At 43.1% G+C, this 15,460-nt stretch overlaps 1 protein-coding gene across 1 annotated transcript in view; it reads left to right on the forward strand.

Moving 5' to 3' along the window:
* The window catches only part of LOC140209736 (NT-3 growth factor receptor-like), a 946,852-nt gene that overhangs the window by 846,414 nt on the left and 84,978 nt on the right, over positions 1 to 15,460 (forward strand). Inside the window, exons 13-14 of the mRNA XM_072278139.1 lie at positions 11,427 to 11,557; positions 14,254 to 14,426. Coding sequence (XP_072134240.1) covers positions 11,427 to 11,557; positions 14,254 to 14,426 — 304 coding nt within the window. The remainder of the gene's footprint in view (positions 1 to 11,426; positions 11,558 to 14,253; positions 14,427 to 15,460) is intronic.

Raw genomic sequence — 15,460 nt, forward strand, 5'->3', positions numbered from 1 at the left:
CATCAACACGGGAGATACTGACAGGCTCAATAAACTGATTAGAAAGTCTGGCTCTGTTATAGGAGTCAAACTGGACACACTGGAGGCTGTGGTAGAAGAAAGGACCCTCTAGAAAATCCTGGCAAACCTGGACAATGTTTTTCGCTCTCTGCATGCCACCTTGGCTGAACAGAGGAGCACTTTTAGTGGTAGACTAAGACAACTGCGCTGCTCCTAAGAGTGCTATATGCAGTCATTATGCTTTAGAATGAGTCAGCCTATAGCAGGAGAAGTGATAACCCCTTCCTGTTACGCTGTTTGAGGTAACTTACTTTTTTTCACTTTTTCTTACTTTCTAATATTTGTATATTTCTATATCTGTGCACTTGTAATGCTACTGTGACACTGTAATTTCCTTTGGGATCATTAAAGTATCTATTTGTGTGCTATGTCTGGCACCTCCTACACAATTTCAGGAAGAGTGTGGATCACATGTGGCTTTATCAATCACTTCAGAAACCACCAAACTGGAGTGGAATAATGCAACTGCATCCTGAGGTACTGCATAAGAGGAATGAAAACAGAACAGCAAAACACAGGAGCAAGACCACACCTACAGTCCATCAAGCCTTGGCTTCCATCCAACAAGACCTCAGCTGGTCATCAACCTCAACTTCATTATCCCCTACCCCATGTCACATGACTTCCAACAGATCTCAACCTCAGCTTCATGCTTTCTCAGTGAGTGAGCACCTGTGGTAGATAAGTCTAAACACAAGATATGCTGCAGATGCTGGAAATCCAGAGCAACGCACACAAGATCCTGGAGGAACTCAGAACGTGAGGCACTGTCTATGAAATTAATAAACTGTCAATGTTTCGAGCAGAGACACTTCTTCAGGACTGGATTAAATAATTCAAGAAATGCTCAAAATTTTTTTGTGAAGACATTGCACTTCACCTAAGTCCTAATTGTCCAACCCCCTTATCCTGAGAAGGGAAACAGCCTCTCAATGTCCACATGTGGAGCCTTTTCCTGTACATTTTAATGCGGTCAGCGATGGCTGCTCCAACCTCCAGAGGACACAGGCATTCTCTCAAATGTTTTAAATGGTCTTATGGTGTAATTCAGATATGATAGAATGGCAGAGCAAACTCAATGGGCTGAAATATATTCATTCTATTTAGATATCATTCTATTCAATTCCATGTTCCTCAGGGTTGCAAATAGACCAGAATATTTTGAGAGCTCACAATCTGATGTGGACACAATGTGTCAGTGTGATGGATTACCCCTTGTCAAAGTCAACTTAATGTGCACAAGCTCTTTCAGAGAGACAATGGCAGTTTCGTTTAGGCATTGTGTAATCCAATATTGGTCTCTCTTGCTTAACTTCTTCAGAAATTATCTCTGGCAATGGAATACTTTGCATCGAAGCCTCCTATTACAATTCAGAGTCAATCCATCTATAAAATGTTGGAAATTTAAAGTATGCAGGATACAACAGCATTTCAGGAAAGTACAAAAGCCAAGCTGCAAACATTTGGACATAGATGGAACTCCCTCACCAACGACTCTGGGGAACAGCTTTACCAGAAACATTGGAACAATTCCAGAGGGCTCCTCATCACAACCTTTTCAGAGGCAATTGTGTGGGTTATCATGATTGGTCTTAAATCCTATAATTAAATATAAGAGAGAACATCCGATTCTGGGCTCAAACGGGCTCAGGATTTTTATTCTGAGTCAGAAAGTGGACAAGCAGCAGGTTCATTCTTTTCAGCCACTGCTACTATTGGATCTCATAGCATCTGCAGCTCACGTTTCTGAGTTAAACAGGAAGGTATTTCCTTTCTGTAGTACCTTCCACAGCTTCAGGCAAACCCACATCGCTGTTGTAATGTAATAAATTTGAAAACAGCAAAATAGAAACAGGGTAATGTAACACACATAAAAGTTGCTGGTGAACGCGGCAGGCCAGGCAGCATCTTTAGGAAGAGGTACAGTCGACATTTCGGGCCGAGACCCTGGTCCTGACGAAGTATCTCTCAGCCCGAAACGTCGACTGCATCTCTTCCTAGAGATGCTGCCTGGCCTGTCGTGTTCACCAGCAACTTATATGTGTGTTACTTCAAATTCCAGCATTTGCAGATTTCCTTGTATTTGTGTTTTTAAAAACTGGGTAATGTGTCCAGTCGGTTAAAAAAAAATGCGTGAGATGGATGTCCTTTCTCTGTGCAATTACTGTTCAGAAAATCATACTAAGTTGCATTAATTATTTGGTTGTCTTGGGTCTGGTCATATTGATCTAGAGCATCTTCAGAAGTCAAGAATGAGGCATAAGACTTGGTAGTTACGTGTGTTTATTGTGTTATAAGAACAAAGAACAAAAAAAAAGTTTGCAGTCATGTCACTCAGACGATTATATTCCTTTGATGAGATGTCATCTGTGAAGTAACCAGATTCAAGAGGGGTGACACCTGCTGCAGAAAACTAAGCTTCTAGAAAATACAGAATCAGCTGTACTATAATCACTGAAAATTCACTTAACAGTAACCATATATAGATAATTGTATAAAAATTATAAGCATATTAAAGCTAAGCTATTAGAAAAATAATACAATTGAAGTTATGGAGCACTGCCGCATAGAAATAAGCTCTGTGGCCCATCCATTCCTAATTCTATACCTCAATCCAACAGTTGCAAGATAAGTGTGAACCTGGACAACTGGAGTCTGTGATCAGCATTCGATAGGATGGTGGGATCTCTCTGTCACCCAAAGGGCAATTGGACCTGAAGTACTTCTTCAGGTCAGGTGGAGCAATGGTTGGTGAGCAGCCTCATCCTTGGAGAGGGAGAGTAGTGGTGGAAGGGTGGGATTGGGGGACTTCAGGGGGATCAAGCAAAAAAGGGAAAAGCAACTAAGCCACAGGGAGCTGAAAGGGAAGAAGACAAGACAGAAGAGAAGGAGGACTGAGCTGGGGGAGTGCTGGAGGGCTTGGAGGAGGAAAGGGGCCAGGATGAGATAGTAGGAAGATGGACTGAGGAACAGAGTGTGGGCAATGTCATGTTTTGTGATGGTGTTGTGTGTGGTCATCATCTATGTGTGTGTGTAGGTGAATGAACTATATTTGGGCGTCAGAGATTGGTCTCCAACTGTCTTGGACCTCCTTATAATTGGACTGAGATCACTTTCTGTCAGGACCCGTTCATTAACTAGGGTTTAGCGATCAGCCCACCTTAAAAGGATTCTCATACAGGCATCTTCTACTCCTCAGAAATAGAGTGGGAACAAGTCCTCATCAACCCCAAGAGAAGGCCTAAGATGAATTATGGATATGTGGGGGGTTAACAGTAAATGTGAAAGAACCCTGACATGGTTCTAATTGAGGTGTAGAGATCAATATTCTATAAACACCGCTGGATTGCCTTCTTGCAGCAGCAGCAGCCTGTCAAAGTTCTGACCACAAAGATATAAGCCAACACTTGTACAGTACTGAGGGAGTTACTCTACTGGAGTTACCTTTTTGAGACATTGAGGGTATTAAAATGAGACCACATCTGATCTCTCAGGTTCACAGTTCATGTCTATGATGTAGGGTCGAAAATTCTCTGCAACACATATCAAAGTTGCTGGTGAACTCAGCAGGCCAGGCAGCATCTCTAGGAAGAGGTACAGTCGACGTTTCGGGCCGAGACCCTTCATCAGGACTAACTGAAGGAAGAGCTAGTAAGAGATTTGAAAGTGGGAGGGGGAGGGGGAGATCCAAAATGATAGGAGAAGACAGGAGGGGGAGGGATGGAGCCAAGAGCTGGACAGGTGATTGGCAAAAGGGATATGAGAGGATCATGGGACAGGAGGCTCAGGGAGAAGGAAAAGGGGGAGGGGGGAGAAAAACTCAGAGGATGGTCAAGGGGTACAGTCAGAGGGACAGAGGGAGAAAAAGGAGAGAAAGAGAAAGAATGTGTGTATATAAATAAATAACGGATGGGGTACGAGGGGGAGGTGGGGCATTAGCGGAAGTTAGAGAAGTCATTGTTCATGCCATCAGGTTGGAGGCTACCCAGACGGAATATAAGGTGTTGTTCCTCCAACCTGAGTGTGACTTCATCTTTACAGTAGAGGAGGCTGTGGATAGACATATCAGAATGGGAATGGGAATTCTCTATTGGGTTTGGCCAATATTTATCTCTCAACCAGAATCACTAGAATGGATGATTTGGCTTCACTCCATCATTTCTCCTCAGAGGCACGGACTACGAAAGACAATGTGCTTTACCAGGAGTAGACAGGGGGACGGGGGAAGGTGCATTTACAGAAGGAGGGAGGGAACAGGGTGGAACACCAGCGAATGGCAGGAATCAAGATGGGCCACCGGCAGAAAGTGGTACATGAGGAGGAGACAGAGATTAGGGTCATGGTGTGAGAAACCAACAACTCAAATTGTGATCCTGCCAGGAGGCAGTTTTAATGCTAATGTTATTCTAGATGGTCGACAATGGATATCAAAAATTCAGAGTAAATTTATTAACACAGAACATATATGCCATCATATACAACCTTGAGATTCATTTTCTTGTGGGCATTCACAGTAAATACAAGAAACACAATAGACTCAATGAAAGACCACCCCCAACAGGGTAGACAAACAACCAAGGTGAAAAATCTAGCAAACTGTCTTTCTGGTGTTCCTATACCAGGCTGTAATGCAACCTGTCAATATATTGTCAAAGATTTAGGTGATATGTCAAACCTTCACACCCTCTAAGAAATTTGAGGCACTTCATAATTTTCTTCATAATGACACTTACGTGCTGAGCCCAGGACAGAGCCTCTGAAATGATAACACTGAAGAATTTACAGCTGCTGATCCTATCCTGATGAGAACTGGCTCATGGACCTCCAGTTTCTTCCTTCTGAAGTCAATAATTAGCTCTTAGATCTTGCTGAAATAGAGTGAGAAGTTGTCGTTGTGGCACTACTCAGCCAGGTTTTCAATCTCCCTCCTATATGCTGATTCATCGCCACCTTTGACTCATCTAACGACTGAGGTGTCGACTGCAAATTCAAATATGGCATTAGGGCTGTGTTTAGCCTCACAGTCATAAGTGTACAGTGAGTAGAGCAGAAAGCAAAGCACACAGTCTTGTGGTTCACCTGTGCTGATGGAGATTGTGGAGGAGATGTCGTTGCCAATCCAAACTGACTGGAGTCTGCAAGTGAGGAAATTGAGGATCCAGTTGTGCAAGGAGATATTGAGGTCAAGCTCTTGAAGATTATTGAGTAGTTTTAAGGGAATAATAGTACTGAAAGATGAGCTATACTCAATGAAGCACATCCTGATGTATGCACCTTCACTGTCCAGATGTTCCAGGGTTGATTGAAGAGCCAATGAAATGGCATCTGCTGTTGACCTGTTGTGACAGTAGGCAAATTGGAGCGGATCCAAATCGCTTCTCAGGCAGGAGTTGAAATGTTTCATCACCAACCTCTCAGGTTTATTAACACTGACATATGTTGTGAAATTTGTTGTTTTGCAGCTTCTGTACAGAGCAAAGCATAAAAGTATATATATTCTTATTGTAATTTATAATTCTTTATGCATTGCACTGTACTGCCTCCGCAAAACAACACATTTCATGGCGTATCCAGTACACCAGTGATATTAAACCTGATTTTGATTCAGGTTCTGATTGTCATGGAGGAGACATCATTGTTAAGCAGCTTTACGCACAAAATGCTGGAGAAGGTCAGACAGCATCTCTGGCAAGGACGAGAGAGTCAACGTTTTGGGCCGAGACCCTTCGTCAGGACCTGCTGAGTTTTGTGTGCGTTGCTCTGGGTTTCCAGCATCTGCAGAATCTCTAGTGTTTTTTTTCTAAAGGAGTTAAAGTGCAATGAAGAAAGGACTGAATATTTTTGGCTCACTAATTGTGAGCTAGTTTATAAAAATGTCTTTGAATGAGGGTGGAAGGATAGGGAGTGAATTTGATCTGGATTCAGCAATGAAGATCAGAGCAACAGAGCCACTGGCTGTCAGATACAGATATAGAACTGGTGATTTAATGGCTGTACACGTGAAGTATAGCCTGACTGTAAGAGAGAGCATGTTAGGGTTCCCAGACCATTGCTCTTAATATTCTCTTGTTTGCATCATGTCAATCCCATTTAGCTTTTAGGCTGCCCACATAAATTCAGGGATTTCTTGAGACGTGCTTGCTAACAGTCTGTCAGCATGATTGACGTTTTGTGGGCTGCTGCCTCTGTGCATTATATTGCCTCCCAACCCAAGAAGCAGCTTCTCTTTATACTCGTGTGACACAACTGAGCCTGTAAACTCTCCTGTGGGTTGTCACGGCAGACCAGGCCGGAACCACCTCGCCGTTTGTTTAATTGAAGCACAGTGCATCTGACAAGCTGAAGATGCAGTTCTCACACCTTGAGAATGATCATCACAGCGTTCCCCCAGCTGCTCCCACGTGGCCAAGAAGGAGATTTTAAGGATGATCCTCGAGGAGTGCTGCGGCTTCAACCAGCCAGTGAGAGATAGTGGAGCCTCTGATGGCGGAGCCCAGTAGTACACCACTACGGTGGCTTGAGCTGTCACTGCTCTTTTAAACAGCATGTGGGACATTTAAAAACAGCTTAAGTTTAATTAAAAATTGTATTCAAAGCATCAAAAAAATAATTAAAGCGCATTTAGCAGGCGTAAATTAATTTAAAATCTAAATAGTAATTAAACTAAAGTCACAAGCCAATACTTACATTTACATGTATTCGCAGAATTTTATTTTAGAGGTACAACATGGCAACAAGCCCTTCTGGCCCAGTGAGACTGTGCTGCTCAATTACATCCATGTGACCAATTCATCTACTAACTCGTACATCTTTGGACTGTGGGAGGAAACCAGAGCACCCAGAGGAAACTCACACAGCCATGGGGAGAATGCACAGACTCCTTACAGACAGAGGCCAGAATTTAACCCAGGTCACTGGCCCTGTAAAGTGTGGCGCGTGGCCAAGTGGTTAGGGCATTGGGCTCATGATCTGAAGGTCGTGGGTTCGAGTCTTGGCCGAGGCAGCGTGTTGTGTCCTTGAGCAAGGCACTTAACCACACACTGCTCCAGCCCACCCAGCTGAAAATGGGTACCGGCAAAAATGCTGGGGGTTAACCTCGCGATAGACTGGCGTCCTATCTGGGAGGGAGTCTCATACTCTCAGTTGCTTCATGTATGCACTGGCCTAATGGGCCACAAGGCTCGGGATAGACTTTAACTGGCCCTGTAAAGCGTTATAATAAACGCTAAGCTACCATGCCACTCTACGCACAGTAACCCAGCAGATACACCACCCAGAGCTGGCTTGCTATGAAATCTGTGATTTCTTGCTCTGACCCTTGATAGAGGGTCTCGGCCCGAAATATCAACTATTGTTCTTCTGCGTAGATGCTGCCTGACCTCTGATGAGTTCTCCAGCTTTGGTGTGTGTGTGTGTGTGTGTGTGTGTGTGTGTGTGTGTGTGTGTGTGTGTGTGTGTGTGTGTGTGTTGCTGTGGGTTTCCAGCATCTGAAGAAACTAAGCACGAGAAAGACCGCCGAAGTTGGAAATCCAAAGCCATGCACACAAAATGCTGGAGGAATTCAGATGGTCGGGAAGTGTCTGAATAAGTGAATAGATACAATGATGTTTCGGGCTGAGACCCTTCTTCAGGGCAGAATTCCTAGGTTCAATCTACAAAATATCCTGTTCTCATGATTTGCTATAAATATATCTGGCCTCTCAGCAATGTTTAATCAAAAACCACCTCTGAACTCAGTGGCAAGACCTGATGCAAAGTTAGAGGTTATGTACACAAGCATCCAGGGCATGATGTCCACCTTGGGTCCACTGTGCAGAAATGGAGGTAGGAGAGGAGCTGTCCAGCAAGGAGGGACTGACCTGCTGGCCCTCTTCTGAACCGCTGGCAAAAGGCAAGTTCATTTCAAGACAGTGTTTCTGCATTTTTGTGTCATTTCTCCAGCAGTACTCTCTATTTTTTTAAAAACGTTGCTGCTTTTCTTGTGTATCACTGTCTTGCCTCACTCACCCACAGCCCTGGATCTGCTGAATGAAGCATTATTCTCTGCAGACACTCTGTCTGACCAAGAGCTTCAGTTAGGTTTAGTAGGTGTTACGGCTGGCAGATCCTGATAAGCAGTCAAAGTAGCCTAGCAACACACACACAAAATACTGGTGGAACGCAGCAGGGCAGACAGCCTACATAGGAAGAAGCACAGTCGACGTTTCAGGCCGTCCTGCCGAAGGGTCTCTGCCGGAAACGTCGACTGTGCTTCTTCCTATGGATGCTGTCTGGCCTACTGCGTTCCACCAGCATTTTGTGCTTGTTGCTTGAATTTCCAGCATCGTGTTTAAAGTAACTAGAATAGGTTTGTCAATTCGATTCAGTTTGTTCTTGCTAAGCAAGGGACACTATTTTTCTGATGGTTAACCTTATCCTAAAAGGATTGAAACAGTGCATAGCCGGGAACAAATTACAGTGGCAAGATTTCAAGAGTATAACTTGAAATCCTACCTTTTCTGTACCTAGATGGTTTTCTGTGTCTCTGCTTCTATTTCTGATCAGCTCTCTCCTCCTCCTTACACTTTCTCATTCCGTTTGCTACAGAAGCTGACAGCTGACCATCACATGCTGAGCCCATGGGTTTGGTCAGCTGAGTGCAGTGTGTGTCTCCATTTCTCCTGTGTTTGCCTAGTAGCTCATTGTGACATCTTGAAATAAGTCTATTCTTGAGGATCAGGTTTACTGACACTGATGTACACTCAGTGGTTGCTTTATCAGCTACAGGAGTGTGTGATCTTCTCCTTCTGTAGCCCAGCCACTTCAAGACTTGACGTAAACAACAGGAATTCTGCAGATGCTGGAAATTCAAGCAACACACATCAAAGTTGCTGGTGAACGCAGCAGGCCAGGCAGCATCTCTAGGAAAAGGTACAGTCGACGTTTCAGGCTGAAACCCTTTCATGCATTGAGTTGCTGCCACATGATTGGCTGATTAGATATTTGCGATATTAAGCACGTGTAAAGGTGTACCTAATAAAGTGGTGACTGGCTACAGAACTATGCAAAAGTCTTAGGTATATATAGGTGCCAAAGACTTTTGCACAGTTCTGTAAATTTCAATATGGAGCGGAGAGCGAGTTTGTAAATCTGGCGGGAGAAAAAGATTCTGGGAACGGCAAGTGTGGAGTGCTGCAGGAGGGGTGTGGGGAGAGGTGGCACTGAAGGGGTGCTGGGGCGGGGGTGGCATGGGTGCAGACATGCCCATCCCTGAGACACCAGGCAAGGTCACTTGTTTCCAAACAATTAGTTTATTGATCGTTACAGAATGTCCCTCTGGTGCTTCCTGCTCCCTCCCCTTTTCCCAACCATGATTCACCTCTCCCTGCCCCCTTCCCACTCTCAGTCCACAATAAAGACTCATATCGGAATCAGGTTTATCATCGCTCACATATGTCATGAAATTTGTCTTTTTTTGCGGCAGCAGTACAGTGCAATACATAAAATCACTACGGTACTGTGCAAAAGTAAATTTCCCCCTGGGATCAATAAAGTATGACTATGGCTATGCCCATTAGCCACCCTAACTATATATATGAGCCTAAGACTTTTGCACAGTGCTGTTTACATAATTTTTTTTGCATTGCGGGAGCTGTACAGTGGAAGATATAATAAAAATATAATAATTAGTGCTAAAGAGAAATAGTGAGGTAGTGTTCATGGATTCAAAAATCTGAAGGCAGAGGAGAAGACGCTGTGCTAAAGCACTGAGTGTGGGTCTTCAGACTCCTGTACCTCCTCCCTAATGGTAGTAACAAAAAGAGAACATGTCCAGGATGGTGAGTGGCTGGTGTCTGCTGACGGTGGTGACTGGGGCTAAAGTATGCAATATTTTGTGTGGGTTTGCTCTGGAACAGAAAATTTTAAAAAAATTCTGAATACACTACAGACTGCTTGGCCTTCAGGAAGGTTCCCTGCTCCTGGTCACTGCCAAGTGAGACTTGAAGGAGAGTTTGCGTTTGCCGAACTGTAGCCCATTCTAAAGTATGTGATGGTAAGAAGAGGCCGTGTTGTGGCTTGGTCAGTGAGTAGCAGTCACTCAGGCAATAGTCACATTGCACAGAAACAGCCCCTTTGACTCATGCAACTCACGCCAGACAACAAGCACTTACTGACACGAATCCGAAAATAATCCCATTGTTTTCCTCCCTATTTACAACAACAGTCTGCTAGATTCCACCATTTAGCTACTGACTGTAGGCAATTTATAATGGACAATTTAGTTACTGACTGTAGGCAATTTATAATGGACAATTTAATGACCAGTTTGCACTTCTTTGGAATATGGAAATAATCTCACAAATTTATAGGGAAAGAATGCAAACTGTACACAGACAGACAGCAGGACCCTGGTCACTGGAACTGTGTGGTAACAGCTATACTAGCTAGACCACTGCCCCACCCATGGGTGTAAGCAACCACCACTTTATTGCCTGGGTGACAGCTGCTCATTGACCAAGTTGTCACACACTCTCTTCGCATCATCACATACCTTAGAAATAGCTAAAGTTTGGCAAGTGCAACCTCTCCTCCAAGTCTCACTAGGCAGGGGACCTGCCCTTAGGTCATCCTATCTGTGGTGCATACAGAGGGAAGAATTCTTTCCCATTCCAGAGCAACACACACAAAATGCTGGGGAAACTCAGTGTCAGGTGGCATCTCTGGAGAGGAATAAACAGTCCAATTTTCGGGCCAAAACTCTTCATCAGGAATGGAAAGGAAGGGGGAAGAAGCCAGAATGAGAAGGTGGGGAAGGGGAAGGAGTACTAGCAGGCAGGGGATAGATAAGACCAGGTGAGGGGGAAGATGGTTGGGTGGGTGAGGAGGGATGAAGTAAGGAATTGGAAGGTGATAGCTGGAAGAGTTAAAGGGCTGAAAAATTTGAGAATTTGATAGGAGAGGACAATGGGTCATGGGAGAAAGGAAATGAGGAGGGACACTAAACGCAGCGGAGGTGGGGTGGTAATGGGCAAGTGAGAAGATGAGAAGGGGTAAGTTCCTTCCTGAGCCAAACAATCCCAGGCAAAAATCTAAACCAGCAATCATTTCTTAAATCAGGAGTCCTTGTATACTGAACAAGGCTAGGAAATGCTTCCAAAAGAATGGGTAGTTGAACAATGATCTATACACTCCTGATGTTAGTGCTTGCCCATTGATGTTTCCTTGTGTGTATGCTGGATAATCTGGCAAATTGAATTAAGGTTGCCGTAATTGCAATGATTACTTTCTTACCAGGTATATTCAGATATGCCACGATTTAGTGCTGGTATCTAACCAATGATGCGAATCTCAACCTCGGACGGTCACTGTCTTGTTTGCCATCACAGATGTACAGCATATCAAGAGGAGAGATATCGTTCTGAAGCGTGAGCTGGGCGAGGGAGCATTTGGGAAAGTTTTCTTGGCTGAATGTTACAATCTGAGCCCAACCAAGGACAAGATGCTGGTGGCAGTTAAGGTGAGTGTGTTATGTGTCTCACAGCTGAGCATCTAATTCACCAATTTATCTAAAATTCATCTTTATTAATTGTTGCAAATTGAAATTAATGCTGGCTTTTCATCCAGATTAAGATTTATAACCAAGTGTTGAGTATCAAATATTTTCCCTGATTCTTTGTCCCGAAATCAAACAAGACACTGGCCCTCATTTTATTTCTTGAGAGAGACACACCTGAATCCTACAGCATTGGGCTTGGACTGTGATGGGCTCTCTCTCAGTCCTTAACGTTAGTTATGGAGGGATCATACCAATTGGCAGCTGCAGCAGGTTACAGAATGACAGGGAAAGCTTCTTGAAGCTGCTTGAGTCTTGTGTTCAGGTCTGGTTGCCTTATTATAGGAAGGATGTGGAAGCTTTAGAGAGGCTGCAGAAGAGATTTGCCACCATTAGAGAAAATGTCTTACAAAGGTAGGTTGAGAAAGCTAGGGCTTTTCACTTTGAAGCAAAGGAGGATGAAAGGCAACTTGATCGAGATATACAAGATGATAGGAGGCATAGATGGAGTGGGGAGCCAGCAACTTTTCCTAGGGCAGCAGTGGCTAATAAAATGGCATAATTTTAAGGTGTTTGGAGGAAATTATGGGGAGATGTCAGAGACAGATATACAGAGAATGGTGGGTGCATGGAGTGCACTGCTGGAGGTAAATACACTAGGGTCATTTAAGAAACACATAGATAGGCACATGGATGAAAGAAATATGGAGGGCTACATCGGAGGGAAGGGTTAGATTGATATTGCAGTAGGTTGTAAGCTTGGCACAACATCATAGAGTGAAGTGTCTGTACTGTCATGTGCTAAATACCTCATCACATTTTGGGAAATGTTGTGGAATCTACTTATGGAACCATAACTCACAGGAAGAGGCTATTTGAGCCATTATGCATGGCCAGCTGTTTAAAAGAGAAATATAGTTATTCCCATTCTCTTGTTCTCTCCCATTAAACTGCAAATACAATGGATTTGTTTAATTGGAACGCATTGGGACCAGTACATTTTCGCCCAATTAAGTGGCTGCACCAATTAGCTCAAGTTTCATGGATATGGATTAAAAAATATAAAAAAGGACATACTGAGTAACAAATGATATATTTAAATAAAATACAGAACAAATTAGAATACTAACAACATCATTACAGTACTATAAAACTGCGTATTAGATTCTAATATTATTGACAGAGGAATGAACAAAATCAGTACAGACAGCTAGTGCAGATAATGGACTGCCTTCATACAATGCTTCTGATGACTGCATCCTCCAAATCTTTCTTTATAACATTCAAGATGATTGCCGATACCTTCAAATTCCTCGCTGTTTCTAACTTGTTGAAGTAGTGAAATAGTTTCATTTTTACTCCTGGCTGTCTCTGGCATCTCCATGCCCAAATGCTTGAAACCACCGTGAGCAAAACAGTTCTGAATTGTCTTACTGCTTATTTATTCCCTACTATCAGTGACAAAAATCACTGCTTTTTGAATGCAAACACACACAAGTGACACTGTTTAAAAACTGTTTGCTCTGAGCACAGTGCAGTGTCTTACGGACACACAAGTGCGCATAACTGATGCTAGTTAGAATCTGTTCAGCAACAGCCTCCTGTCCCAATAAAGTGGCATAGAGTCCCAAAATAAATTAAGGGAATCTCGGCAATTTACTTGATAAGTTTTGTTCTTTAAGAGTTCTTGATATGTTTTTGTTCTTTAAGCCCATATAAAGGGCTGCCCTGGTTAATCGATTGCCCAATTAACTGGAATCCACTGTACTTTGTTTTCAAACATGGGATCCATTACTCTTTTGAAATATATTAATATATCTAATTACACTGACATTTCAGGTAGTGCATTCCAGAACATAAATACTACTGTTTAGCTAAAAATAATTTGAAACTTGTCCCAATTCTTTTTGCCCATTGCAGTAAATCGATATCCTTTAGTTACTGACCATCCTGCACTGGGAAGTGTCCCTCAGTCACTTCCATCAAAACCCCTGTCACTTTGAAGTTTTCTATTAAATCTCTTCCTAAACCATGTAATAAATGAACAATGTCAACTTGCCTGGACTCCATTCAAGATTCAAGATTGTCTATTGTCATTCTTCAATACACAAGTGTAAAGGAGAATGAAATGATTGTACTCAAGAATTGATGCAGGATAATAAAAACATAATAAGTATTAATGACACAATAAATGCAAATATATAAGATAAGCTTATATGCATAGACTGTATATAGAGTAATGCTAGGCACAGGAGTATCTCTACATAAGCTGTTTCTGAAAGTAGTGGTGGTAGGGTGTGTGATGGGATGGGTTACTGGGTAAAGGTGGGAGATGTTGATCAGCCTGATGGCTTGAGGAAGTAACTGTATTTGAGTCAGGTGATCGTGGCATTGATGCTACACAGACTCTTCCCTGATGGAAACTTTTTTTGTACTGAACCATGTTCTTCCTTCTACCATGCGACTGAACTTGCTTGTACTCAACGCTACCCCAGTGAATTTCCTCTGCACCTTCTCTAGCCTTTAAATCCTTCACAGCATTGAATGCAATAATTCAGGTTCAGGTCCAGCTAGTGAACGACAGAGACTTAAACTGGCTTACTTTCACAAACGATGATTGAAGCAATCCTACCATCTCATACTCTCTCCATCCCTTCCAGACTTTGAAAGATGCCACCGTCTCTGCGAGGAAAGATTTCCAGAGAGAAGCGGAGCTCCTCACCAATCTCCGTCATGAGCACATTGTGAAGTTCTTTGGGGTCTGTGTGGACGGAGATCCCCTCATCATGGTCTTCGAATACATGAAGAATGGAGACTTGAACAAGTTCCTCAGGTAAGTTCACTATCCACAAGTCATAGCAACAGCAATGGTGCATTTCAAACAACAGATAACAGAAGATATCCAGAGGCATTTTTTTCAGAGCTGCTAATTTAATTTATTTAATGCCTTACATTCTGAAGTTTTTAATTGTGAACATTCGAGATTAGATAATAGGTTTTAATTTAATTGCAGAATGTACAGCAGATGCTGGTTTCAGAATAATTGTGTTGAAATGAATGAATTTCAGCATCTCTGCATGATGGTTTGATGTTTATCCATGATTCATCTTAATAAGTGTTGTCAATCTGAGTCTGTAAGTCTCCTCATATCGAGTAGAAGAAACAAACTGTTCAAGGGGTTGACGGGGGTGGGGGGGTTCAATAATGTGGAAAGAGACTCAAGCATGAGACTCAAGAGCAGAATTAGGCCATTCAGCCATCGAGTCTGCTCCAGCATTGCATCATGACTGATTTACTATCCCCCTCAACCCCATTCTCCCGTCTCCTCCTTGCAACCTTTGATGCCCTTACTAATCGAGTGCCGATCAGCCTCCACTTTAAATACTCCATGACTTGGCCTCCACAGCCGTATGTGGCAATGAATTCCACAGGCTCGCCACTCTCTAGCTAAAGAAATTCCTCCCCACCCCTGTTCTAAATGGATGCAAGTTAAAGAAATGAATTAATGTGCACCCACCGTACTACTCTTACGTCAGATGCCGTACTCGTAGGTGAAATCATTTTCTGGACAATGTGCAGCCACGATCAAGGATCTAGGAAGTCTGTGCCACTATTTAAGTCACTGCCCAATAGGTTATAGTCAGTTTGCCCTCAGTTTATAATATTGTTGGTTTCCAGTCACTGGCTTGTTAGTTTTGTGGTCAGTTTCCATTCACTGTTCAGACAACATGGTCATTAAAGGAGTAACACAAACAAAATGCTGGAGGAACTCAGCAGGCCAGCCAGCATCTGTGGAGGGGAATAAGCAGTTGACATTGCGGCTGAGAATATCTCGAGCATCGCCTTTATGATTATATGGGTTTCCTT

This window comes from Mobula birostris, chromosome 14, assembly GCF_030028105.1.
Source record: "Mobula birostris isolate sMobBir1 chromosome 14, sMobBir1.hap1, whole genome shotgun sequence".
Lineage (NCBI taxonomy): Eukaryota > Metazoa > Chordata > Chondrichthyes > Myliobatiformes > Myliobatidae > Mobula > Mobula birostris.